This window comes from Engystomops pustulosus, chromosome 6, assembly GCF_040894005.1.
Source record: "Engystomops pustulosus chromosome 6, aEngPut4.maternal, whole genome shotgun sequence".
In the NCBI taxonomy this organism is placed as follows: Eukaryota; Metazoa; Chordata; class Amphibia; order Anura; family Leptodactylidae; genus Engystomops; species Engystomops pustulosus.
The window spans coordinates 179,040,825-179,068,672 of NC_092416.1; the positions used below are offsets into that span (position 1 = coordinate 179,040,825).

Consider the following 27,848-nt stretch of genomic DNA (forward strand, 5'->3'; position numbering starts at 1 on the left):
ATAGTAGTTATATTCTTGTACATAGGGGGCAGTATTATAGTAGTTATATTCCTGTACATAGGGGGCAGTATTATAGTAGTTATATTCTTGTACATAGGGGACAGTATTATAGTAGTTATATTCTTGTACATAGGGGGCAGTATTATAGTAGTTATATTCTTGTACATAGGGGACAGTATTATAGTAGTTATATTCCTGTACATAGGGGGCAGTATTATAGTAGTTATATTCCTGTACATAGGGGGCAGTATTATAGTAGTTATATTCCTGTACATAGGGGGCAGTATTATAGTAGTTATATTCCTGTACATAGGGAGAAGTATTATAGTAGTTATATTCCTGTACATAGGGAGAAGCATTATAGTAGTTATATTCTTGTACATAGGGGACAGTATTATAGTAGTTATAGTCTTGTACATAGGGGCAGTATTATAGTAGTTATATTCTTGTACATAGGGGCAGTATTACAGTAGTTATATTCTTGTACATAGGGGGCAGTATTATAGTAGTTATATTCCTGTACATAGGGAGAAGTATTATAGTAGTTATATTCCTGTACATAGGGGGCAGTATTATAGTAGTTATATTCTTGTACATAGGGGCAGTATTACAGTAGTTATATTCTTGTACATAGGGGGCAGTATTATAGTAGTTATATTCCTGTACATAGGGAGAAGCATTATAGTAGTTATATTCTTGTACATAGGGGGCAGTATTATAGTAGTTATATTCTTGTACATAGGGGGCAGTATTATAGTAGTTATATTCTTATATACACCTTGTTGTATCTATGCCACGAAGAATTGAGGCAGTTCTGAAGGCAAAAGGGGGTCCAACCCGTTACTAGCATGGTGTACCTAATAAAGTGGCCGGTGAGTGTAAGTTACTCAACTATAGAAACCAGTTAATATTGAGGAAGATCATTAAACCTATAGCTGTAATCTTAAGAAGTCATGGACATGTAAAAACGTCTTTCATTAACCTTGCAGACAAAAGAATTACAATCTGGATATAATATAAGATGGAGAAAATTAAACATGTAATCTCAGTTGAATAACACGGGGCCGGGTCCCTCAGAGAGAACAATGGTGAGATGAAGTGACAATATAGAAACCTGCACCATTATCCGCCGCTCCTGGACACTATTCATCTCCATCGCGTTAAAAGATTCTAGAGGAGGCGATTTATGAAGTCTCTAGTCTTGACTTGAAGCTCCATGTGGATATAGATTAGGTAAAAATAATGAATGTGAGGAAGCCACACGAGATAACAGGGGTGAGGGGGCACTTGCTATAACCCAATATACATATAGATTTACATATATTATCTTCGCCCTCTTTGTGACCTATTAGTCCCCCACATTGCATAATGTCCTCCTTGAGTGGCCCCCACAATTCACAATGCTCTGGGGGGCCACAAGGTCAGTGCATCTTCTGGAGTCACTATTCCCATCCGGTCTCCTCCAGGAGTCACATTGAGGATAATAGGCACCAGTGATGCGGGAGTACGGCTACTGTAACATGTTTTTCTCCAATTAACCCCATAATTATACCCAATTAGTGTAATAACCTTAGAGGACTCTTCACCAAATTCCCTTTTACCATCTCAGCCCTAATGCACGGTAATGGTCGGTTGCACAAATACAATTTGGAAATAATCTTCTGTAGAGCATTTTGCACTTACGCCTCGAACTACTATTACGAAATACAACCACAAAAGGTTTGCAAACCAACCTTGGGTCTTCCGATACAGAAGTCTTCTACTACAAAGGGGCAACTAACCGAAGCTCAGAGATCATAGCGCCCCACCTTGACAAGGAAGATCCCTTTCTCGAATACAAGGGTCTGGAAGAAGCTTGAAGGATCTTATGGTAGACCATATGTGGTAATGGAGGTTTACAGTAGTCACCCAATGGAGACATGAGATATTGCCAAGCAGAAGTCTAAGTAAATTCTTCCTTAGTTTCTCGACAAACTGAAGGATGGTGGCACTAGTGACCTACATGATGCCAACAGAGGACCCTGAGGTCAAATGTAGTATCTTCTATCTTCTCCTTGCCCCAAGATGGCTATGGTTAAAAGGATAAAGTGGTGTACCTCACCAACTACAGGCATGACCAGTCCATGAGATTTCAAGGACCTGGTTAAAGATGGCATCTTCTCCCAATTGGAGGTTTCTAAACATTCCTTGTATCCTGTAGATAGTTCTACTTTTTCTGCTGGTATATGGACCTTGGTTCACATTCTGTTCTGTCCTGATTCTTATCTTTGCCTGCTTGTACCTTGGATTCTGCCTCACCTACGTCTTATATCACAGATTATGTCTCCGAGCCGTCTGCCCTGATCTCGATTTGTCTTCAACTATTCTTTGGCAGATCCCTGGTTCCTCGCATCAACGTCCTCTGACATGCTTGGGCCTAGCGTCATCTCTAACGGGACTACTCCGAGAGGTAGTGAAGTTTTGTCTGCATTGCAGCATACTCCATATCCTCATAGAGGAGTTAAAGGGTGACACTTGGGTAACACCCTTGAGAATAGCCCAAAGTCCAAGGTCTGATGATCCAAGGGTGGGTCCACATCTGCCCTCACATACCAACATGATAATCAATGAAGAGACTCAGTTTCCTCTGATTCTGATCAATGTTAATTAGAATCAACATTATGAATAAAGACAAAAAGAAATCAACTTTATGACCAAGAGTTCATGTTGGGTTCCTTCAAGACCCGGCTTATGGAAGGTGGACGTCCTCCTCATCGATACACCCATATGTTTTTTTATATGTCCATATTGGCCCTGATTGCTGTGCAGGATCCCTTTGAGGTAATGATCCAGGTTCATGGTGGACCATGTCTGGCTCATTGACTTTACGTCCAGGTTGGGTCTACAATGCTGTGGTCGGGGTTGCAGGTAAAGGAGATGGTTATGGCATATCTGGTGCCCCAGTTTACTTTCTCAACTCGATGTAAGTTCTCTGATCCCGACGTGAAGAAGGACAGACGTCCTAGAATAATAGAAAAGACATGAGAGAAGTTACACACTCGGGGAGTATCATGGCTGATGGTGTATTTGGCTACAGGAACCGAAGAGCCAAAAGCTAAATTCATGTCTATGAGGAAAATCTCAAAGCAACAACTGGACCAATGTTCTTCCAAATGCTGAACCCCCAATATGATGTCCGTATGAAGGAACACAAACAATTTAAGGCAGATTTCTGAAGGTCTCTTTCATAGGTTCTGGCTGACGACCACTAATGGTCACCATTACCCTACTCTGGTTCTGGCATTGCCGGTGTAGACGTCAGTCTTCATTGTCGTTCTGGCTTTCTATTCGTGACCTGCTGCTGCTTCGTACAGGATTGTAGGAGGGCACAAGAAATAAACTGAATGTGGAGATGGATGGTAAGATGAAGTCATTTTAATAGAAAACTGTAATTATCATCAGAAAGCAATGCCCCCCCCCCCCTCCACCATCCACCCACCCGCAGCAATCTATGGCGCCTCCTAGAATAGATCTTTTATATTCTCCCTCTCATTCACTTTTATAGTTGTTCACACTGGCATCTCCGAGACAAAAATTCCCATATGCTGCAGTGTTTGTATGAAATCCTCCTCCTCCTCCTCGCCGCCCATCCGCGCACGCAGAGAGAGGCAGCTCCCGCTACACCAAGCAAAATAATTAATCCAATTTGTTGATACTTTAGTAATTTCCTGCCGCGCAGCTGACAAAACCCGCCGTCATGTGAAATTAACCCCTGCGTACCCGCAAGATACCGCCAATTCCTCATCCTGCTAATACATTTTCATAATTAAGAGTGAGAAATATGTAAAAAGAAGATGAGGCAACTCGATAATTATCAATTACCCAGTGATGTCAGCTACACCAGCTTTAATCATAGTCTTCTGCTCACGGCTGGATAGGCATAGGGGAGCTGGAGATGATGAGTAAGAACTAACTGAGAGGTGCTAGAGATGAGGGGTTAGGTATAGTATAGGAATGCTGATAATTATGGGGTTAAGTAGAGGGGAGCTAAATTAGTTGAGGTGTGCTGGAGATGATGGGTTAGGACATGTTTAGGTGTGCTGGACATGATGGGTTAGGACATGTTTAGGTGTGCTGGACATGATGGGTTAGGACATGTTTAGGTGTGCTGGACATGATGGGTTAGGACATGTTTAGGTGTGCTGGACATGATGGGTTAGGACATGTTTAGGTGTGCTGGACATGATGGGTTAAGACTAGTTGAGAGGTACAGGAGATGATGGGGTTAGGTATAGTGAAGGGGTGCAGAAGATGATGGGGTTAGGTATAGTATAGGGGTGCAGGAGATGATGGGGTTAGGTATAGTGAAGGGGTGCAGGAGATAAGGTAAAGGGAAGCTGCGGATGGTAGGTTACATGTTGAGGGTTGCTGGAGTTCTCGGGGCTAGGTATATTGGTGATGGAGGTGATGGGTTAGAACTAATTGAGGGTTCAAGAGAGGATAGATTAGGACTAGTTGAAGGGTGCTGGGGAATATGGGGTTAGGTATAGTATAGGGGTGCTGGAGATGATGGGCTAAGATTAATGGAGAAGTGCTGGCGATAATGAGTTAGGACAAATAGAGGAGTTCTAGAAATGATGGGGTTAGGTATCACTGAGGGCTGCTGGAGATGATGGGTTAGGACTAGTTGAGGGGTGCAAGAGATAACAATTGAGGACTAATTGAGGCTTCATGGAGTTCATGGGGTTGGGTATAGTTTGAGAGGTGCTGGAGATGATGGGTAAGTAGTAGTTGGGGGGTGCTGGAGATGACGGGCTACGACTAGTGTAGTTCTGGAGATGATGGCTTAGGAACAGTTGAGCATTGTAAGAGATAGATAATGGGGTAGGACTAGTTGAGGGGTGCTTGAGATGATGGATTAGGATTAGTTGAGGGGTGCTGGAGATGATGCATTAGAATTAGTTGAGGGGTGCTGGAGATGATGGATTAGGATTAGTTGAGGGGTGCTTGAGATGATGGATTAGGATTAGTTGAGGGGTGCTGGAGATGATGGATTAGGATTAGTTGAGGGGTGCTTGAGATGATGGATTAGGATTAGTTGAGGGGTGCTGGAGAAGATGGATTAGGATTAGTTGAGGGGTGCTGGAGATGATGAATTAGGATTAGTTGAGGGGTGCTGGAGAAGATGGATTAGGATTAGTTGAGGGGTGCTTGAGATGATGGATTAGGATTAGTTGAGGGGTGCTGGAGATGATGCATTAGAATTAGTTGAGGGGTGCTGGAGATGATGGATTAGGATTAGTTGAGGGGTGCTGGAGAAGATGGATTAGGATTAGTTGAGGGGTGCTTGAGATGATGGATTAGGATTAGTTGAGGGGTGCTTGAGATGATGGATTAGGATTAGTTGAGGGGTGCTGGAGAAGATGGATTAGGATTAGTTGAGGGGTGCTTGAGATGATGGATTAGGATTAGTTGAGGGGTGCTTGAGATGATGGATTAGGATTAGTTGAGGGGTGCTGGAGATGATGGATTAGGATTAGTTGAGGGGTGCTTGAGATGATGGATTAGGATTAGTTGAGGGGTGCTTGAGATGATGGATTAGGATTAGTGGAGGGGTGCTGGAGATGATGGGTTAGGAACAGTTGAGAAAACAGGAAATAGTTGATGGATAAGGACTTGTTGAGGGTTGCTGTGGATGATTGATAAGGACTAGTTAAGGGTTGCTGGAGAAGATGGATAAGGACTAGTTGAGATGTGCTGGAGATGTTGGATTAGGGCTTGTTGGAGGTTGCTGTATATGACAGTTAGGAATTTCTAGGGTATAGTTAAAAAGTTCATAAATTTATGATCACATTTACAAAGGACATATGAGGTTGAAAAGCAAAAAGTCAACACAAAAGAGACAAAAAGTTGTGAGAGGTTATAAATAAGAATGCAGGGCACCCGTCATACCCGCAAAGTAACAATTCATCAAGGCTGTAGTGACATCATCCTACCATAGGCATAGCCACCACATGAGCCGCCACATCCGTCCTGACGTTCACCTCAGATGCTTCGTGTCTGGGGGTGTCTGGATCATATGCAGAAATCCAATTACACAACTTCTGTATTGTACCTACAATAGCTACGACCTTGATAACTCCTTGTCCTATGTGACTTTTACAGTATGACGCACCTTCTTTCTGCATATTTTATATTGGAATGATTATGTACGTACACATTCTGTATTATTACCTCCATGACCCTCGGCTTTGTCACTCTTTATATTGAAATATTGTATTGTATGATATTTTAAAGATGTATTCATTAAACTTATGATGTTACGCCTGTGCTTGGTTCGCTGTTTGGTTTACTTTTGATGCTTATTGTATTCTACGTGGTGTTGAGATGTTTTAGGCAATTCATTTGCTCAGAATTCAAGGAACATTCATTAAAAACTTGTCGGCACAGGAAATTTTAAATGAAGGTTTCTCAACTCATTCCTTGTATGTAGATTAAGCAAAAAAAATAAGATTAGTTTTTGAAGCCTGGCTGATGGTTCCAGGAGGATTCGAGATGCTGTTCACATGGAGGCCTCACGAATACGCGGCGTTGGGCTAAAGGCAAGTTGCATTTTTATTATTATATTGACTGAAGGTTCCAGGAACACCCAACTATGGAAGGTAGACATCTCTACTAGGACATTCTGGTATCTACCAGTTATTGTAGAGAGGGCTGGTGATTCCTGGAAGACTCAACCATCACTAATGAGAGATAAGTCAACTAAAAAGTAATGGGGCACATTTACTAAGGGCTTTGCGTGGCACTTTTGTCGGACTTTGGTGGCGTGTCGGCGGGCGGTCCGACTGATTCGGACTGAGTGGCGTATTTAACATGCACATTGTGCCGCATTGTGCTGTGTTAAAGGTGCACCACAAAAAAGTTGGTGAACTCTGTTGGACTATAAGGAGAAGATTTGAATGAGAATAGTGTGTGGCTCACCCGTTCTGAAGGTTTTTCAGGGAAGGCTTCCAATCAAGCAGCACGGATCTCCACGTGACCAGCGTGTCCAGTGAACAGCAAATTCCCGAGGGAAAAAAAGAGATGATCCAGCGCATATGATAAAAAGATGCCACCGATTTTAATTACAAGTTCCAAATTACAGCAATACGTGAAAAAACGCACTACAGCACTGCGTCCAAGTGGTGGGCTACAATAAGCTTGTAGCCCACCACTTGGACGCAGTGCTGTAGTGCGTTTTTTCACGTATTGCTGTAATTTGGAACTTGTAATTAAAATCGGTGGCATCTTTTTATCATATGCGCTGGATCATCTCTTTTTTTCCCTCGGGAATTTGCTGAACTCTGTCGGGCCATTGCGGGGAAGCGATAGATTTGTGATTTCTGGCGCACGTTCTTAATGAATTGGTCGCACCCAACATTATACACGGAAAAAGCACTTTTAGTGATGTTTCCAACTTTCTAAGTCGATGTGCCCCAATGTCTATGATTTAATACACCCATAGAGTGGAGGAATTTTTGTTCTTCACAATGTCCTTTCAAAAAGTTCTGGTGGCATCTCATATACATCGAGAGCAAACTGATTATATACCCGTATTGTGGAGTAGTTCCATAACTCTCAAATGCTGTAGGTTCCTGGAATATCCAATGTTGTCTCACATCAATGTTCTCCGACTCGCCTAGGCCAGCTGTTATCTCCCCAGGACTACTCCAAGAGATGGTCCTCATCGCAGCAAAGCCCAAAACCCTAGACAGGAATTAAAAGGTGACACTTTGAGCTAATTTCAAGTCTGTTCTCCATATCAAACCAGCCTGGAGGTCAGTTGAAGTTTCCTGGAATACCCACTAGAAAATATGGAATGTAGAAATCTTGAGACATTCTGGAATCTACAAGATCCTGAAGAGAGGGCTGAAAGTTTGGTTCTGAAACTAACAAGGCAAGGAGATGAGTAAAAACTTCTTGATGTCCTTGAACTATCCCAAATGGGGAAATGTGGATTCAATAAATCTCAACAAGAGTAGGAGTACAGTAGTCCTTTGCTCATGGAAGCCATTCAAAAAGTTCTAGTGGCATCTCTATTGATAACAAAAAAAAAATGGGCATACCTAAATTCATCGTTCTTGACCAGTTCTCAAAGTGTGGATCGCGACACATTTCCGATGGTCTTAGGAAAAGAGACACCATTTCTCTATGCATCTCAAGACGTATAGCTGCCAAACATCTTGCCTTATGGGGAGAATTGGGGCACCACTTTGGACATTAGAAGGTCATCAAGGCCACCCAAAAAGTATTAGTCCAACATTTACCTAATATGTACTGCTACCTTACAAGTTTCATTCCTCCACAGTACCGAGTACCAACATTTTCCCATTTTTACATGTCCACGTGCCCAATTTTAGGCCAATGGTTTAACTAATAGTTGACTGTAGATTGATCTTCAATCTTGTCCATGACAATAGACATTATTATAGATGTACTTGGGTTGTAAATGAGAATAAGTTGTTGCGTTAATGAGTTTAGATCCACATCCAGTGATCCTGCTGCAGTTGGTAAGAGGACGCTATTATGATCAGGGGTTACTGACGCCAACATGAAAACTAGACAACTCTTATAAAGTTGCGAAGGCTTAATATGCGTGGCCGCAGGTCTGATGCAGAACCGAGTCGTGACGGAGGGAAGTTCCAGCACATTAGCAGTAAATTCTTCCTGAAGGAGCAGAGACAGCATCTAAATAGTGTTTGTTATATCTTTGCCGTCCAACAGACCGTGAACAACACATGCAAAACGAGAAGAGGGACCTGCATGACTAAAGAGATTGCATACGTGTCCCTGGGCTTAAAGGGCCACCACATCGAAAGTTCATCAGTTTCCTTTGCAGGTTATTACACTCTTTTATCACCCATTTGAGGCTGGGGAGGTGCAGAGATGGCAAAAGTGTTCCAGTATGGTCGTTCATTTATGGTGCACATATCAATGTCATATTTGGGTTTTCTGCCACTCTTGTTATAGTCTATAAGGAGAACCTCCTCATTTAAAGTTTGTACTGTGGCAGAAACCCTCCCACAGAAGAGAAAAGCAGCTTGAACCCGTAACTGGAACACAAGCCGAGTCACTGATCAGACACCTAACCAAGTATATTGGTGGACCTTTACTTTCTATGGCTTAATAAGGGGGAGATTCCATATTTAAAATCCATATTTCTGGCCAAAATTATGGGCAGTTACCAAGAGTGTTTCCCACATAGCTAACTAAGTTCCCCTGTGGTGGTGCTACGTGGATCCATCACTTTTTGCCAGTCTTCCCACCAATCGCTTGGGACCTCATAAATAGAAAATGAGAAGATACTTGCATGCACTATGGCATGAATACTGTGCAGGAATCTACATATAATGTAGAGCCCATTGGGGTGCAGAATCTTCCACTACAAACAAACTTAGTTGGCTCAATCACATATGGGTGCTACAACTACTTCTCATGATTGGTTGTGGCCTCAGCGGTTGGAGACCACCAATTATCAGATTTTATACCCCATTTCCTGCACAGGTGATAGAAATTAATCTTAGGACAACCTCTTAAAGGGGTAATCCATATATTAATATTGCAGAAATCCAAGGATCAATTTTCTTCTGGGGTATTCTACATTGGCTATTTCCAACCCATAGTCGAAGTCGGAGAAGAAGTCATTTTATTCCACCGTACTGTAAAAGAGCTGCCGGAGCAGATGAGTTCAGAATTTTAAAGTATCCTCATCTTGAAAATTATAGGCCAATTATGTCCAAAAATTGCCCCTTGTTACAGGCGAAATCAGGGTTATATAAAAAAAAGCATACATCAGTAGCCGGGTTCTGTACACAACCCTAACATCTTCGGCGCGTCTCCTTGAATGATATAACTCTTGCTGCAATTTGCACATGAAATGAAACCATGGAGCTGAAATCCTCTAAAGACCGCTCTACCATTCCATTTTATTTCTCGTTTGAAAGGCGCTTTAGAAGGACTGGGGGGGGGGGGGGTTGGGGGGGGACACTTAAGACATAAACAGAAATACGGCGAGGACGATTTTTCTTTCAATCTCAGGAGAGCCTCAATTAAGTTCCCTCCACCCCCATCCTCCTTCAGTGTAATCGCGGCTGCTTGGCTTTGGCGTAGCACATGCTGTGTTTACGTTCGGTCTCCGTTTGATGTTCCTACAACCCCCCCCCCCCCCCACGATCGTTTCTACCTGCAGCATTTATCTGCTCTCTTCCAGAGCCTTTTTTTTTTTATAGTTTGCACCCCAGGAAAAGAAAATTAAAACAAGAATGTTCTATCAGATGGCACCACAGGGGGAGACCAATCTTCTAGTCATTCAGAAATTTCGCCGGCTGAATATTAATACGAGGAGACTGGCTGGAGACTGATTCATATCTCGTTTGCAGCTCCTTGAAGCTCAGGATCTTGCCGTGCAATCTCAAAAGAAACCACTCTTAGGGATTTCCATCAGCGGGCCTTCATCTGGAAATAGAACTCTGTTGAGTCAAGTTATTTTTGACTTTTGATGGCCATATGGTTGGTTCTTCTTCAAAAGGTTACATCTGTGTTTAGGGTGTTTAAGGTCTACATCTTGAGCTGACCATCTTCTTCTTCTTCCATTCCTTCAACTTTCAGAATTTTCCTTTTCCAATGTAAACTGGTTTCAGGTTGTTAAGGATCCAAACGTCTCCAAAGTTGACGTGGACTCTTGGAGAGGTGGACTCACTGAGCCACTGTTTGTAGTAGTAAGATGTAAATTATGGACTAGAAACTCATGGTTGGTTGTAGCATTACAGATCTGGGGTGTAGGAAGAACTACTTTGAAGTTGAGTATCAAGCTTCAGGAACTCAATTTTAGATGATTCCCTCATCAGCCATTTTCCTCTAGACTGTTCTTGGTGGGATATATTTTAGGAGCAATCCAACAATCAAAATCTTGTGTTTATGGCCAACCAAGGAATATGAAATAAAGTGAGTCCAACTTATACTCCTACAGTGTTGACCCAGATGAAGACTCTCCTCTAGGTGTAGAGGATGTCCATGCCATGGTTAAAGGCCTAAAAAGGTCATTACAAAGATTTCTGTAAGGTAATTATATCATTGTATAGACCTTGTATAGTGCAGTTCTATATCGGGAAGACTATTGTGGGTGAGATAGGGGAAGCCATTAGCATTGTAACATGAAGCAGCTTCTCTCATACACTAATGTGATGGGATCGGTGAATATAATGAGAATATGACAAGGCTGCCTTTAGAATGACATATTATGACAGAGCCAGCTATGGAAGTGGTTACCGAGAAGAGAGGAATCACAACATAGTATATCGAGAGGAAAATGACAATGCCGCATATGACAACTTCACTTAGCGGGATCCCTGTGGTCTAAAGATACCAGACAGTCTGTAGGGTAATTTTAGTCTTACTATCAAACCCCAGACAAGCAAAAATTAGATCCCAGTTGGCAAGTCTACGTTTTTTTCCAATAATGAATTTGGTCAGAGGATCAATCCATGGAAGTTTTATTGAGCTCCAACATTCAATGGTGGGCAAAGCTTTACGATGGGTTTCGAAAAGGTAAGAAAGCTCTGAACCCTTACGTCCAGACGTGTCTCACAATTTTCCATTGAATTTTCCATGATTACGAGATTGAAGACCAGTCCTAATAGAATATGCTATCGATGATGAATAACTGATGGTCTAACCTTGGGGATTCCTGTTGTTCAGCAAAAAAAGGGGGCCGTGCTCTCTTTTTGCGACCTTTCTCTGCCCCTACGTGTAAGGAGCTATTGGCCCAGCTTTTTCTATGCAGTTGAAATTCCTCCACCATTTACTGCGGGGTTCCTGGATTTGGTACCGCCAGACCAACTAAAAAAGACGGAGTTGGAATGAAACTCGGAGAGGTTGCCAGACATATTTTTCGTGTTCTTATTCCTAAGACACTGGAACTGAGAGCTTTTCTATTTTACTTAAAGGGAACTTGTCACCAGGTTTTACCCCATTAAACTACTAGTCCTCTCAGGTAAATATCCTTTCTAAATTCCCTATTTTGTCTATAAACATTGTCTATAAAATTTAGGAGAAGACAGGTCTTCCAGAGTGAGGGACCCTCGATGTAACTGCTCTCAATTCAGATAAAGGTTGTAACCAGAAGATCCCCCCTCTCAGAGATGGGTTCGCTGAACTCAACACTCCAAACAAAGTTATGTGAGTGAGCGCTGAATAAGTTGTACTGTTGCTGCTTTGAAGCTCGGAGAAGAATTCAACTGCACTTATGTCAATAATCAAGTGCCGTGGGGTTGGAGGCTGGAAGCGGTGCGGGAGCGTCGCCGTGTGGCCTTTTCTACACATAATTTGTTTTTGTTGTGGATCGGCAGGATGTAATCTGCTCATCACGAAGTGGCACAAAACCCTCTTTACTGAAGCAGGGCACAGAAAGAGACACCGCTCTCCCTGAAGGGTCCTCCTTGGAATAAGCCCTCCCTTCCTCTGTACCAGGCGTCTCTATCTGGCTTCAAAAGCGCAGCGAGCCAAGCTCATGCCTCCAGCCTCCGCTTCTAATTGACTGATTGGAAAATCAATATATAATTGGATAGGGAGGAGGGCGACGTGCTGCTTAATCGTTTGTATGTGGGCATTATGTGGATGAATGGAGCAAAATTAATTACAGGGCAAGACGTCTCCGGCTCCACGACTTCTTGAGCTCATTGCAACGTGCTACGAGAGGAGTTGTCACTTCCCTGTTTACAATGAAAATGAGCTCATTACTTTAAGAAGATTTGTCATGGGAGACAAACCAGCTCCCGACACGGTTAGTCATGCCAACGTCAAGTTAGTAACGCCGTACTTGGTGTTCTTAATCCAGTATCCACACATCCCTTCGACAAGACGTAAGTTCTTGTACAAGAAGGTTGAAACCTTTAGAAGGACAATGTCGACAAGTTGACAAACTTTCAATCATTTATTGAGTTCAGATTCGAGTCAAACCGATGGGTCCAATATGAAGTTAAAGCCTTTTTTGGGGCAATTCGGTTTATAAGGGGAGAGACAATGTAGGACACTAGTTCGATTATCAGGTCTTCCCCATACACTATCACTTTATCAAACGATTGAGCATGTTGAAATTTAGGCCCGCTCCTTCTGTTGCCCAATATTACCTTTCCTTTCGGCAAGGCAGTTGGGCTCCATCCAATTCCATCACCATCAATCGCAGTCAACCTGGTGCCCTCCTTACCCCAGATTACAAGGTTGGGTGAACCAAAGAAAATAATTTTAAAGGCACATTGCAAAATTTGTCCAACCCCTGGCAGCCCCTGTGTAACTGTGCATCTGTGTTGGCGCCATCCTCTGTAATCTCTGACTTTGGAGCCACTGACGGTGTCTTTGTGTTTTTCTTGAATATTGTCAGTGTGAACACGGGTTCACATTTGCTGGCTGGGTTGAAGAGCACCACATCCAGCAGTCTCCTGCAGCTATGCTCCGATTCCTTGATAGTTAACCTCCTGTTACTCACAGGCCCTCTCACCACTCACATCACTCCCTTGCTTCTCTTTTGTCTGGATCTCGGAGTTCTGACCCAATCACAGTTTGGGACCGTGATTCTGACATCCCATATAAGTTCTTCTCGACGTGTTTCAGGACGTCTGCTATAGTAATTTATAGCAAGCTCCAAATCATCATGTTATTCTGAACTCTGTCTCCTGATATCCTGACTTTTGGCCGATGTTCTGACTATTCTCTGCTAGTTTGAACGGTGTTCATCCTCTTGGTTCTGACCTAGCTCTGCATTTGTATTGTCTTGTCCTATCTTGTATTTTACACTTTGGTCCTTTACCGCTGGGGTTCACAGGGCAATCCGGTAAGGAGGGATGGTGTTAGGGCCCACTGTTTTTGTTTACCTTTATTGTCTTTCCCCAGAGCACACATTATACCTTAGATATAAAAGGCACCGTCTACAAAAGAAAGGTATAGCATTGTAGGTCATACTGACCACTTTGCTTCTCCAATCCTTGCTCTGCTGTGGAGTGGATTCAAATTTGGATTTTTGTATTCAAAATTTGTGATGCCGTTCATAACCCTTGGCTTGTACCTTAACTCTGATAGAACTCTACATGCTTAGACCTCGGCTTGTTCCTGACATTTTGCGCCAGATTTGGTGCTTCATATCAACATCTCTTGACCTGCAGGCGTCAACTGCTACCTGCACCAGGGATACTCCAAGAGGAAGCGGCCTGGTGATCCTAAGGTTTAAAAAGTGAAGATTGACAGGGTCACTAAAGTAACTCTCTTTGGTGTAACTTTCATTCCAGTTTTGGTGCAAAGTGGGACAACAATCGGAATTTAGTTAGACCAAAAATAATGGTCATTATGCCTTTATGGTTTTAATCAGCATCCTTCAGAATGGACCGCAGGTGAACACTTCTAACATCAATCTAACAGTGGAAAAACATTGATAAAATTGATTTATCAAAGCAGGTTGGTTGTTCAGGAAACAGTATAGTCAAAGCCTTAAGGAGGCTGTAAGCAAGGCCACTAAGAAGCCTGTGTATTTGGCCACCAGAAAATATGGAACTCATTGGGGCAGATTTACTTACCCGGTCCATTCGTGATCCAGCGGCGCGTTCTCTGCGCTAGATTTGGGTCCGGCCGGGATTTAATAAGGTAGTTCCTCCGCCGTCCACCAGGCTGCGCTGAAAAGCATCTGAACGCGCCGGAATTCACAGAGGCCGGCTAAGTGCAGGTAAGCGACACATTTTCCGTTTTTAAACGCGGCGGTTTTTCCGAATACGTCGGGTTTTCGTTCGGCCACGCCCCCCGATCGCGTGCGCCAAAAACCCGGGCCAATTCAGGTAAAATCGCCGCAAATCGGAAATATTCGGGTAACACGTCGGGAAAACGCGAATCGGGCCCTTAGTAAATGACCCCCATTGACTAGTCTACTTTGTACACCACGAGATACCGAGCTTACTACATACACTCATCTTCCCAACGTTGCTTTCCATCTCCTAAGGGGCAACACAGACACAAGTCTTGCCGAAAAAAAAGTAAATCAAACACTTTGTGGAACTGGTCGGATAACCAGACCAAAAGGTAAACGATGGCCATGAAGCATTGATTCACCACAGTTCGTTACAAAGCTCGTGAAAAACCTTCAAAGTTAATCTCAAAGAGAAGGTATGAGCCGAGAAAAAAACATCATGCCTGAAGCCTCCGAGCAACTTCAAACACTCGGCTCTTCATCCCAGAGAAAATTAATTCCCCCCAATACAGTGTATTTGCTGGACGTTCATCGAGCTGGCATGAGACCTTTTTTGACCTTCTTCAGCTCCGTCTACAAGTTGGAAAAACACCAAGGCAATCATCCCGACGTCTCAGGAGAAGAAACTGCTGAGATTTCTCGTTTATACAGCGCTGGGGATGTCTAACAAGATTAGAGACAGCCCGATGTACACCTCTCTCATTTATTGTATGTTACTGTAGTGGAGGAGTAGATTTCTAATCAATTGGAAGGCTATTGGATTACATAAAACACATTATCTTCCACTCACAGTAATAGATGCCAATAGAAGCTCTTATCTTCAAATGGGATTAGAAACCAAAATACGGAGGACCCATAGGGGCTGTGACTGGTCACGATTATAGGTTTGACTAAAGTGGTTGAATATGAAGAATTTCATAAGGTAGATTGGTTGAATGAAATGTGATCGTGATTGGTCGTTTTAGCCACCTGATAAGAAGTTGAACATGTGTGCAAATTTTGTCCAATAGTTGGATAAAACTATTGTTCTAATGACGTATCTTTCACTGGAAGAAGGTTTCCAAAATGGTCCTTTGTTTATTGCTCCACCTCATCCTGTATGGACAAGCTGTATATTTTAATATGGATTCTGTGGGACAAACATTCATTCGAAGGTTGTTCAACCATCAAACCGCTGTGAAGGCCAGGCTGGGCTTTGTACGTGGCGCACTGGTGAAAGAGAGGATGTAGGATTGTAATGTTGTCCATCTGCAAACATCAAGTGGTGAGGTGTCACGTGCTAAAGAAACCATTGGCTGCTCGGTGAAGTCCCTACATTCTAGGGTTAGCCTAAGGAGGCCTGGTATCTAACTGTAGGATGGAGGATTTGGTTGGTTGTGTAAGCATTTGATCATGGGTAAGAAAACACACCGAAATCCAGAAGAGTGTACATCGGCACAAGTTATTGGGTAAGACCACTCGTATTTCGAGAAGTAAACCAGTGCTTGAGTGTCGAAGTTGACGGGACTCTCATAGGTTGCAATCTCAAGTTCAAGTGATAGAATGAATCTGGCAAAGATCAAACTTGACATTTAACCTCTGGAGGTAATCATCGGGCATGGTGTAGGCTCCACTGCAACCCTTACACAGAAATGGCTTCTCGACCTTGATCTACGTGGGACATGAACCAAGAATGAGGGTTTTGACTATCCATCAACTTCAGATATGGTCGACCTTATGGAGGCACTTATGGTCAGGCTTGGTTGCCTCGTCAAAATATGGGTCTTATGTTGGATCTCCCAATGGGCTTGTTGAGCCTACAACAAATAAGAAGGGATGTGATTATGTCTAATGGAAGAAGAACCTAGGTTGCCATCATACCTACGTTCTGTGGAAATAGAACATGCTCAATCTTTCTCTCCTTTGACATCTTCCTTCAGGAACTTTAGAAGGTACCTCAGATCCGTGACCATCCCAGATGGGTTTTATCTAGTTATGTTCTACGCTCTTCATGGTAGATGCCTCGCATTATCAGTGCATCTTCCAGACAAGTATTAATTAATTTATTGGGCCCCATGATGATGACCGATAAGCAGTGGTCCTACCAACTACCATGTATAATCTACCGAGGTATAGAGCATATCCCTACCAGCTCTGAATTAGTTGAAGACCATTTTACTGATGCTACGTTTCACAGTTGACTACCTCGTGTTTTTACACCCATGATAACAGCTCCACAGGGCAACGATCCGTGAATTACGATTGTCTGCAGCCACGGGTGTAATGGGAGCTTCCCCAGCCGCCTGAAATGACAATTATGTCTGGAAGAGAAAGACGTGGAGGAGACAGAGCAGGACTCTATGTACCTGCCAAGACTTCTCCGCCTGGGGAACAGACGTCAATCCGCCAAACACTGCCAAGTGCCCAGGAATGGACCTAGGGACAAGAAATCCCTCGTCCTGCCAGGGAAACATAGCTGCCACCGAAGATGGAACGGCTCTATCCCCGAGGATAATCAAGCAGACGAGACACAGAGACCGGGAGAACAATTGACTATCAAATCAGCGTAATGCGAATGCGACGTAAAGATGAGAGAGAAGACATCTGTTGACCTAATATACGTCCCCCGAGGAGCGGTTAAAAAAAGACTCGAGATTTATGTGAATAGATCAAAACACCATACATTCTTTAAGACCTCTGCTTGCTGTCAGCCTGAGTCTTCATACTTTACTTACATTAAATAAAAATCTGTCTTGTGTGTCCATCACATGACCAAACAAATCTTACGTCTGGTCTGACATCCCACTGATCACTCAACTAGGGATAGAGCTGGAAACCTTGGAGCTGAACTAAACCTCTTTATAGACCTCAAATTGGACGACAGCCAGCAGAGATCTTGAAAACTGTAAGAAACTGTGAGAAACTGTTATTTATCATTGTCTGATCTGGGGTGTGTATTATGTATTATTGTCTGGTCTGGGGTGCGTATTATGTATTATTGTCTGGTCTGGGGTGTGTATTATGTATTATTGTCTGGTCTGGAGTCCGTATTATGTATTATTGTCTGATCTGGGGTGTCTATTATGTATTATAGTCTGGTCTGGGGTGCGTATTATGTATTATTGTCTGGTCTGGGGTGCGTATTATGTATTATTGTCTGGTCTGGGGTGTGTATTATGTATTATTGTCTGGTCTGGAGTCCGTATTATGTATTATTGTCTGATCTGGGGTGTCTATTATGTATTATAGTCTGGCCTGTGCTCCGTATTATGTATTATTGTCTGGTCTGGGGTGTGTATTATGTATTATTGTCTGGTCTGGGGTGCGTATTATGTATTATTGTCTGGCCTGTGCTCCGTATTATGTATTATTGTCTGGTCTGGGGTGTGTATTATGTATTATTGTCTGATCTGGGGTGTGTATTATGTATTATTGTCTGATCTGGGGTCCGTATTATGTATTATTGTCTGGCCTGTGCTCCGTATTATGTATTATTGTCTGGCCTGTGCTCTGTATTATGTATTATTGTCTGGTCTGGGGTCCGTATTATGTATTATTGTCTGATCTGGGGTCCGTATTATGTATTATTGTCTGATCTGGGGTCCGTATTATGTATTATTGTCTGGTCTGGGGTCCGTATTATGTATTATTGTCTGGTCTGGGGTCCGTATTATGTATTATTGTCTGATCTGGGGTCCGTATTATGTATTATTGTCTGGCCTGTGCTCCGTATTATGTATTATTGTCTGGTCTGGGGTGTGTATTATGTATTATTGTCTGGCCTGTGCTCCGTATTATGTATTATTGTCTGGTCTGGGGTCCGTATTATGTATTATTGTCTGGTCTGGGGTCCATATTATGTATTATTGTCTGGTCTGGAGTCCGTATTATGTATTATTGTCTGGTCTGGGGTCCGTATTATGTATTATTGTCTGATCTGGGGTCCGTATTATGTATTATTGTCTGGCCTGTGCTCCGTATTATGTATTATTGTCTGGTCTGGGGTGTGTATTATGTATTATTGTCTGGCCTGTGCTCCGTATTATGTATTATTGTCTGGTCTGGGGTCCGTATTATGTATTATTGTCTGGTCTGGGGTCCATATTATGTATTATTGTCTGGTCTGGAGTCCGTATTATGTATTATTGTCTGGTCTGGAGTCCGTATTATGTATTATTGTCTGGTCTGGAGTCCGTATTATGTATTATTGTCTGGTCTGGAGTCCGTATTATGTATTATTGTCTGGTCTGGAGTCCGTATTATGTATTATTGTCTGGTCTGGAGTCCGTATTATGTATTATTGTCTGGCCTGTGCTCCGTATTATGTATTATTGTCTGGTCTGGGGTGTGTATTATGTATTATTGTCTGGTCTGGGGTGTGTATTATGTATTATTGTCTGGTCTGGGGTGTGTATTATGTATTATTGTCTGGCCTGGGGTCCGTATTATGTATTATTGTCTGGTCTGGAGTCCGTATTATGTATTATTGTCTGGTCTGGGGTGTGTATTATGTATTATTGTCTGGTCTGGGGTGTGTATTATGTATTATTGTCTGGTCTGGGGTGTGTATTATGTATTATTGTCTGGTCTGGGGTGTGTATTATGTATTATTGTCTGGTCTGGGGTGTGTATTATGTATTATTGCCTGGTCTGGGGTGTGTATTATGTATTATTGTCTGGTCTGGGGTGTGTATTATGTATTATTGTCAGGTCTGGGGTCGGTACAGATAGTCCCTGGGTTGCACACATGAAAGCTTCTTTCACGGTCCCCATAGACCTCTATGGCACCTGGACAAAGTGCAGTAAGTACACAGTATATATGAAGATGATGATAAGATTTTGAGGTCCTGGCACGACAAGCAGCTCTGGGACAAATAAATCCGGTTTCTGGGCTTTGGATGAGAAGTGTGACCGTTCCAAGCACTGATAAATCTGTTTAGTTTTCACTGCAATGTCATTCTGCCTCACCAGATACTTCTGCTTTATAGATGAAGCCTGAATTACAGTAATAAAAGATGATTATTTGGTTTAAGAAACATATTATCATATTCCTACAAGGAATTCTTAGTAGAAGGTCCTTCACTCAGGATCCTAATCTATTACCTACACTGCTACAAAAAGTGTCTCTACCACTGAAGAACCCAGAAAAATACTGACTTACATTGATATGATAATTGTAATGGATAAAATGTGATAGTTAATTTCTCCTGTAGAAAGGCTGCAGGGAAACGAAAGTCCATCAGTCACTCCTGCAGAATAGTGAGAGCAGCTCTGGAGTATAATACAGGATGTAACTCAGGATCAGTACAGGATAAGTAATGTCATGTATGTACACAGTGACTGCACCAGTAGCAGAATAGTGAGTGCAGCTCTGGGGTATAATACAGGATGTAACTCAGGATCAGTACAGGATAAGTAATGTCATGTATGTACACAGTGACTGCACCAGCAGCAGAATAGTGAGTGCAGCTCTGGGGTATAATACAGGATGTAACTCAGGATCAGTACAGGATAAGTAATGTCATGTATGTACACAGTGACTGCACCAGCAGCAGAATAGTGAGTGCAGCTCTGGAGTATAATACAGGATGTAACTCAGGATCAGTACAGGATAAGTAATGTCATGTATGTACACAGTGACTGCACCATCAGTAGAATAGTGAGTGCAGCTCTGGAGTATAATACAGGATGTAACTCAGGATCAGTACAGGATAAGTAATGTCATGTATGTACACAGTGACTGCACCAGTAGCAGAATAGTGAGTGCAGCTCTGGGGTATAATACAGGATGTAACTCAGGATCAGTACAGGATAAGTAATGTCATGTATGTACACAGTGACTGCACCAGCAGCAGAATAGTGAGTGCAGCTCTGGGGTATAATACAGGATGTAACTCAGGATCAGTACAGGATAAGTAATGTCATGTATGTACACAGTGACTGCACCAGCAGCAGAATAGTGAGTGCAGCTCTGGGGTATAATACAGGATGTAACTCAGGATCAGTACAGGATAAGTAATGTCATGTATGTACACAGTGACTGCACCAGCAGCAGAATAGTGAGTGCAGCTCTGGAGTATAATACGGGATGTAACTCAGGATCAGTACAGGATAAGTAATGTCATGTATGTACACAGTGACTGCACCAGCAGCAGAATAGTGAGTGCAGCTCTGGGGTATAATACAGGATGTAACTCAGGATCAGTACAGGATAAGTAATGTCATGTATGTACACAGTGACTGCACCAGCAGCAGAATAGTGAGTGCAGCTCTGGGGTATAATACAGGATGTAACTCAGGATCAGTACAGGATAAGTAATGTCATGTATGTACACAGTGACTGCACCAGCAGCAGAATAGTGAATGCAGCTCTGGAGTATAAGACAGGATGTAACTCAGGATCAGTACAGGATAAGTAATGTCATGTATGTACACAGTGACTACACCAGCAGCAGAATAGTGAGTGCAGCTCTGGAGTATAATACAGGATGTAACTCAGGATCAGTACAGGATAAGTAATGTCACCTATGTACACAGTGACTGCACCAGCAGCAGAATAGTGAGTGCAGCTCTGGGGTATAATACAGGATGTAACTCAGGATCAGTACAGGATAAGTAAAGTCATGTATGTACACAGTGACTGCACCAGCAGCAGAATAGTGAGTGCAGCTCTGGGGTATAATACAGGATGTAACTCAGGATCAGTACAGGATAAGTAATGTCATGTATGTACACAGTGACTGCACCAGCAGCAGATAGTGAGTGCAGCTCTGGAGTATAATACAGGATGTAACTCAGGATCAGTACAGGATAAGTAATGTCATGTATGTACACAGTGACTGCACCAGCAGCAGAATAGTGACTGCAGCTCTGGGTATAATACAGGATGTAACTCAGGATCAGTACAGGATAAGTAATGTCGTGTATGTACACAGTGACTGCACCAGCAGCAGAATAGTGAGTGCAGCTCTGGGGTATAATACAGGATGTAACTCAGGATCAGTACAGGATAAGTAATGTCATGTATGTACACAGTGACTGCACCAGCAGCAGAATAGTGAGTGCAGCTCTGGGGTATAATACAGGATATTACTCAGGATCAGTACAGGATAAGTAATGTCATGTATGTACACAGTGACTGCACCAGCAGCAGAATAGTGAGTGCAGCTCTGGAGTATAATACAGGATGTAACTCAGGATCAGTACAGGATAAGTAATGTCATGTATGTACACAGTGACTGCACCAGCAGCAGAATAGTGAGTGCAGCTCTGGAGTATAATACAGGATGTAACTCAGGATCAGTAAAGGATAAGTAATGTCATGTATGTACACAGTGACTGCACCAGCAGCAGAATAGTGAGTGCAGCTCTGGGGTATAATACAGGATGTAACTCAGGATCAGTACAGGATAAGTAATGTCATGTATGTACACAGTGACTGCACCAGCAGCAGAATAGTGAGTGCAGCTCTGGAGTATAATACAGGATGTAACTCAGGATCAGTAAAGGATAAGTAATGTCATGTATGTACACAGTGACTGCACCAGCAGCAGAATAGTGAGTGCAGCTCTGGGGTATAATACAGGATGTAACTCAGGATCAGTACAGGATAAGTAATGTCATGTATGTACACAGTGACTGCACCAGCAGCAGAATAGTGAGTGCAGCTCTGGGGTATAATACAGGATGTAACTCAGGATCAGTACAGGATAAGTAATGTCATGTATGTACACAGTGACTGCACCAGCAGCAGAATAGTGAGTGCAGCTCTGGAGTATAATACAGGATGTAACTCAGGATCAGTAAAGGATAAGTAATGTCATGTATGTACACAGTGACTGCACCAGCAGCAGAATAGTGAGTGCAGCTCTGGAGTATAATACAGGATGTAACTCAGGATCAGTACAGGATAAGTAATGTCATATATGTACACAGTGACTGCTCCTGCAGAATAGTGAGTGCAGCTCTGGGTATAATACAGGATGTAACTCAGGATCAGTACAGGATAAGTAATGTCATGTATGTACACAGTGACTGCACCAGCAGCAGAATAGTGAGTGCAGCTCTGGGGTATAATACAGGATGTAACTCAGGATCAGTACAGGATAAGTAATGTCATGGATGTACACAGTGACTGCACCAGCAGCAGAATAGTGAGCACAGCTCTGGGGTATAATACAGGATGTAACTCAGGATCAGTACAGGATAAGTAATGTCATGTATGTACACAGTGACTGCACCATCAGTAGAATAGTGAGTGCAGCTCTGGGTATAATACAGGATGTAACTCAGGATCAGTACAGGATAAGTAATGTCATATATGTACACAGTGACTGTACCAGCAGCAGAATAGTGAGTGCAGCTCTGGGGTATAATACAGGATGTAACTCAGGATCAGTACAGGATAAGTAATGTCATGTATGTACACAGTGACAGTACCATCAGCAGAATAGTGAGTGCAGCTCTGGAGTATAATACAGGATGTAACTCAGGATCAGTACAGGATAAGTAATGTCATGTATGTACACAGTGACTGCACCAGCAGCAGAATAGTGAGTGCAGCTCTGCGGTAAAATACTGGATGTAACTCAGGATCAGTACAGGATAAGTAATGTCATGTATGTACACAGTGACTACACCAGCAGCAGAATAGTGAGTGCAGCTCTGGAGTATAATACAGGATGTAACTCAGGATCAGTACAGGATAAGTAATGTCATGTATGTACACAGTGACTGTACCAGCAGCAGAATAGTGAGTGCAGCTCTGGAGTATAATACAGGATGTAACTCAGGATCAGTACAGGATAAGTAATGTCATGTATGTACACAGTGACTGCACCAGCAGCAGAATAGTGAGTGCAGCTCTGCGGTATAATACAGGATGTAACTCAGGATCAGTACAGGATAAGTAATGTCATGTATGTACACAGTGACTGCACCAGCAGCAGAATAGTGAGCACAGCTCTGGGGTATAATACAGGATGTAACTCAGGATCAGTACAGGATAAGTAATGTCATGTATGTACACAGTGACTGCACCATCAGTAGAATAGTGAGTGCAGCTCTGGGTATAATACAGGATGTAACTCAGGATCAGTACAGGATAAGTAATGTCATGTATGTACACAGTGACTACACCAGCAGCAGAATAGTGAGTGCAGCTCTGCGGTAAAATACTGGATGTAACTCAGGATCAGTACAGGATAAGTAATGTCATGTATGTACACAGTGACTACACCAGCAGCAGAATAGTGAGTGCAGCTCTGGAGTATAATACAGGATGTAACTCAGGATCAGTACAGGATAAGTAATGTCATGTATGTACACAGTGACTGCTCCTGCAGAATAGTGAGTGCAGCTCTGGGTATAATACAGGATGTAACTCAGGATCAGTACAGGATAAGTAATGTCATGTATGTACACAGTGACTGCACCAGCAGCAGAATAGTGAGTGCAGCTCTGGGTATAATACAGGATGTAACTCAGGATCAGTACAGGATAAGTAATGTCATGTATGTACACAGTGACTGTACCAGCAGCAGAATAGTGAGTGCAGCTCTGGAGTATAATACAGGATGTAACTCAGGATCAGTACAGGATAAGTAATGTCATGTATGTACACAGTGACTGCACCAGCAGCAGAATAGTGAGTGCAGCTCTGCGGTAAAATACTGGATGTAACTCAGGATCAGTACAGGATAAGTAATGTCATGTATGTACACAGTGACTACACCAGCAGCAGAATAGTGAGTGCAGCTCTGGAGTATAATACAGGATGTAACTCAGGATCAGTACAGGATAAGTAATGTCATGTATGTACACAGTGACTGCACCAGCAGCAGAATAGTGAGTGCAGCTCTGGAGTATAATACAGGATGTAACTCAGGATCAGTACAGGATAAGTAATGTCATGTATGTACACAGTGACTGCACCAGCAGCAGAATAGTGAGTGCAGCTCTGCGGTATAATACAGCATGTAACTCAGGATCAGTACAGGATAAGTAATGTCATGTATGTACACAGTGACTGCACCAGCAGCAGAATAGTGAGCACAGCTCTGGTGTATAATACAGGATGTAACTCAGGATCAGTACAGGATAAGTAATGTCATGTATGTACACAGTGACTGCACCATCAGTAGAATAGTGAGTGCAGCTCTGGGTATAATACAGGATGTAACTCAGGATCAGTACAGGATAAGTAATGTCATGTATGTACACAGTGACTGTACCAGCAGCAGAATAGTGAGTGCAGCTCTGGAGTATAATACAGGATGTAACTCAGGATCAGTACAGGATAAGTAATGTCATGTATGTACACAGTGACTGCACCAGCAGCAGAATAGTGAGTGCAGCTCTGCGGTAAAATACTGGATGTAACTCAGGATCAGTACAGGATAAGTAATGTCATGTATGTACACAGTGACTGCACCATAAGTAGAATAGTGAGTGCAGCTCTGGGTATAATACAGGATGTAACTCAGGATCAGTACAGGATAAGTAATGTCATGTATGTACACAGTGACTGTACCAGCAGCAGAATAGTGAGTGCAGCTCTGGAGTATAATACAGGATGTAACTCAGGATCAGTACAGGATAAGTAATGTCATGTATGTACACAGTGACTGCACCAGCAGCAGAATAGTGAGTGCAGCTCTGCGGTAAAATACAGGATGTAACTCAGGATCAGTACAGGATAAGTAATGTCATGTATGTACACAGTGACTACACCAGCAGCAGAATAGTGAGTGCAGCTCTGGAGTATAATACAGGATGTAACTCAGGATCAGTACAGGATAAGTAATGTCATGTATGTACACAGTGACTGCACCAGCAGCAGAATAGTGAGTGCAGCTCTGGAGTATAATACAGGATGTAACTCAGGATCAGTACAGGATAAGTAATGTCATGTATGTACACAGTGACTACACCAGCAGCAGAATAGTGAGTGCAGCTCTGGGGTATAATACAGGATGTAACTCAGGATCAGTACAGGATAAGTAATGTCATGTATGTACACAGTGACAGCACCAGCAGCAGAATAGTGAGTGCAGGTCTGGGGTATAATACAGGATGTAACTCAGGATCAGTACAGGATAAGTAATGTCATGTATGTACACAGTGACTGCACCAGCAGCAGAATAGTGAGTGCAGCTCTGGAGTATAATACAGGATGTAACTCAGGATCAGTACAGGATAAGTAATGTCATGTATGTACACAGTGACTGCACCAGCAGTAGAATAGTGAGTGCAGCTCTGGGGTATAATACAGGATGTAACTCAGGATCAGTACAGGATAAGTAATATCATGTATGTACACAGTGACTGCACCAGCAGCAGAATAGTGAGCACAGCTCTGGGGTATAATACAGGATGTAACTCAGGATCAGTACAGGATAAGTAATGTCATGTATGTACACAGTGACTGCACCATCAGTAGAATAGTGAGTGCAGCTCTGGGGTATAATACAGGATGTAACTCAGGATCAGTACAGGATAAGTAATGTCATGTATGTACACAGTGACTGCACCAGCAGTAGAATAGTGAGTGCAGCTCTGGGGTATAATACAGGATGTAACTCAGGATCAGTACAGGATAAGTAATATCATGTATGTACACAGTGACTGCACCAGCAGCAGAATAGTGAGCACAGCTCTGGGGTATAATACAGGATGTAACTCAGGATCAGTACAGGATAAGTAATGTCATGTATGTACACAGTGACTGCACCATCAGTAGAATAGTGAGTGCAGCTCTGGGTATAATACAGGATGTAACTCAGGATCAGTACAGGATAAGTAATGTCATGTATGTACACAGTGACTGCACCAGCAGCAGAATAGTGAGTGCTGGCTCATTCTGCTGTGAGCTGCTGACGGGTGTGGTTGTTGCTGCTGAGCTCCTGCACCACCTGGAGCAATCTCTATCCACCCAGGACTGCTCTCTCCTCCCCAGGGAGGGAGTGGGTTGTCTGGGATGAATCAAGCAGGAAAGTCCCAGGCTCCTGTCTCCCGGACCAGGCCAGCGGGGGGCAGGAGAAGCCAGTTACCGGCCAAAACTGATGGCGTGAGAAGATCTGCCCGGAGCCAAGGACGCAGCGATGTGACCTCGGCTGCCACCCCCAAGACCCAGGGAAGCCGCAAGGTCTCTGGAACACAGAAGATCAAGGCAAGTGACATCAGCCTAAGTGCTCCTCCTGGAAAGCTGGGTGTCTGTGCGGGAAAGCTGGGTGGTTCAGCTGAAAAGCTGGGTGCTCACGGGGGTGTGCAAAAAGCATGGGGTGATCTTAAGGCCCGGGAGTCTGCTACCATCTATGGCTCCCGGATTGCTGAGCACCTCCGTGAGTACGAGGAAGCTGGCAAGGCGCTGTGGAGGCTCCAGGAGGAGATAAGGGAGACCTTGGCCCTAGCGGGGGTGGCTACGCAGAGAAAGAAAAAGTCTGATCTTCTTACCACCATTGACAGACTAAAAGCCGAGGTCACCGCTCTGCAGGAGAAGCGACATCTAATCCGCGAGCACAGCGGTCCGTTTCGTGAAAAATTGGAGAATGACATGAGGTTTGAGGAAATGCGCCAGGAGCAGTTGAGAAAGCTGAAGGGGCTTCAGGTCCAGGCGGATGATGGCGATGATGAGGAGGATGAGGAAGACCTGCCGTGTCCGTCTGGTGGCCTGCACCAACACCAGCAGGCCTCGCACGACAGGCTGCCTGCGGAGCAAGCGCCATTACCATCAGGCTGCGGCTCTGCCAACCTGGAGGAGGAAAGTGATGGCAGCGGTCAGGGGGGGGCGCTAATGGCTCAGATCCGTCAGCTTGAGTCCCCAGTTCACCTCCAGAACTTTTCCTTCGGCGATGATATGCCAGATGACGACCTAAAGAGAAAGAAGAGAGCCAAGAAGATCAAGGCGTCTCAGGAGGTGAATCTGGTGTTTCGTCCCCTCCCTGTTCCCTCCGGGCGGCCAGCAGTGCCAGCCTGTCGTGTAGGCCCCGTTGCCCAGCCCAGCACGAATCCTGCAGTGGACTCGGTGCCAGGGTGCGGGGAGAGTGCAAAGCCACGTTCCATCATGGCGCAGAGCACCAGCCTTGTTTGTAGTAGCAAGGATGGTGCAGGGAAGGCATCGGCC

At 43.5% G+C, this 27,848-nt stretch overlaps 1 protein-coding gene across 1 annotated transcript in view; it reads right to left on the bottom strand.

Moving 5' to 3' along the window:
* Window positions 1–2,620: 2,620 nt before the first annotated feature.
* Window positions 2,621–27,848, bottom strand: part of OGFOD3 (2-oxoglutarate and iron dependent oxygenase domain containing 3) — a 73,556-nt gene continuing 48,328 nt past the window's right edge. Inside the window, exon 9 of the mRNA XM_072112596.1 lies at window positions 2,621–3,001. Within this exon, the coding sequence (XP_071968697.1) occupies window positions 2,865–3,001 (137 nt within the window). The 3' untranslated portion in view covers window positions 2,621–2,864. The remainder of the gene's footprint in view (window positions 3,002–27,848) is intronic.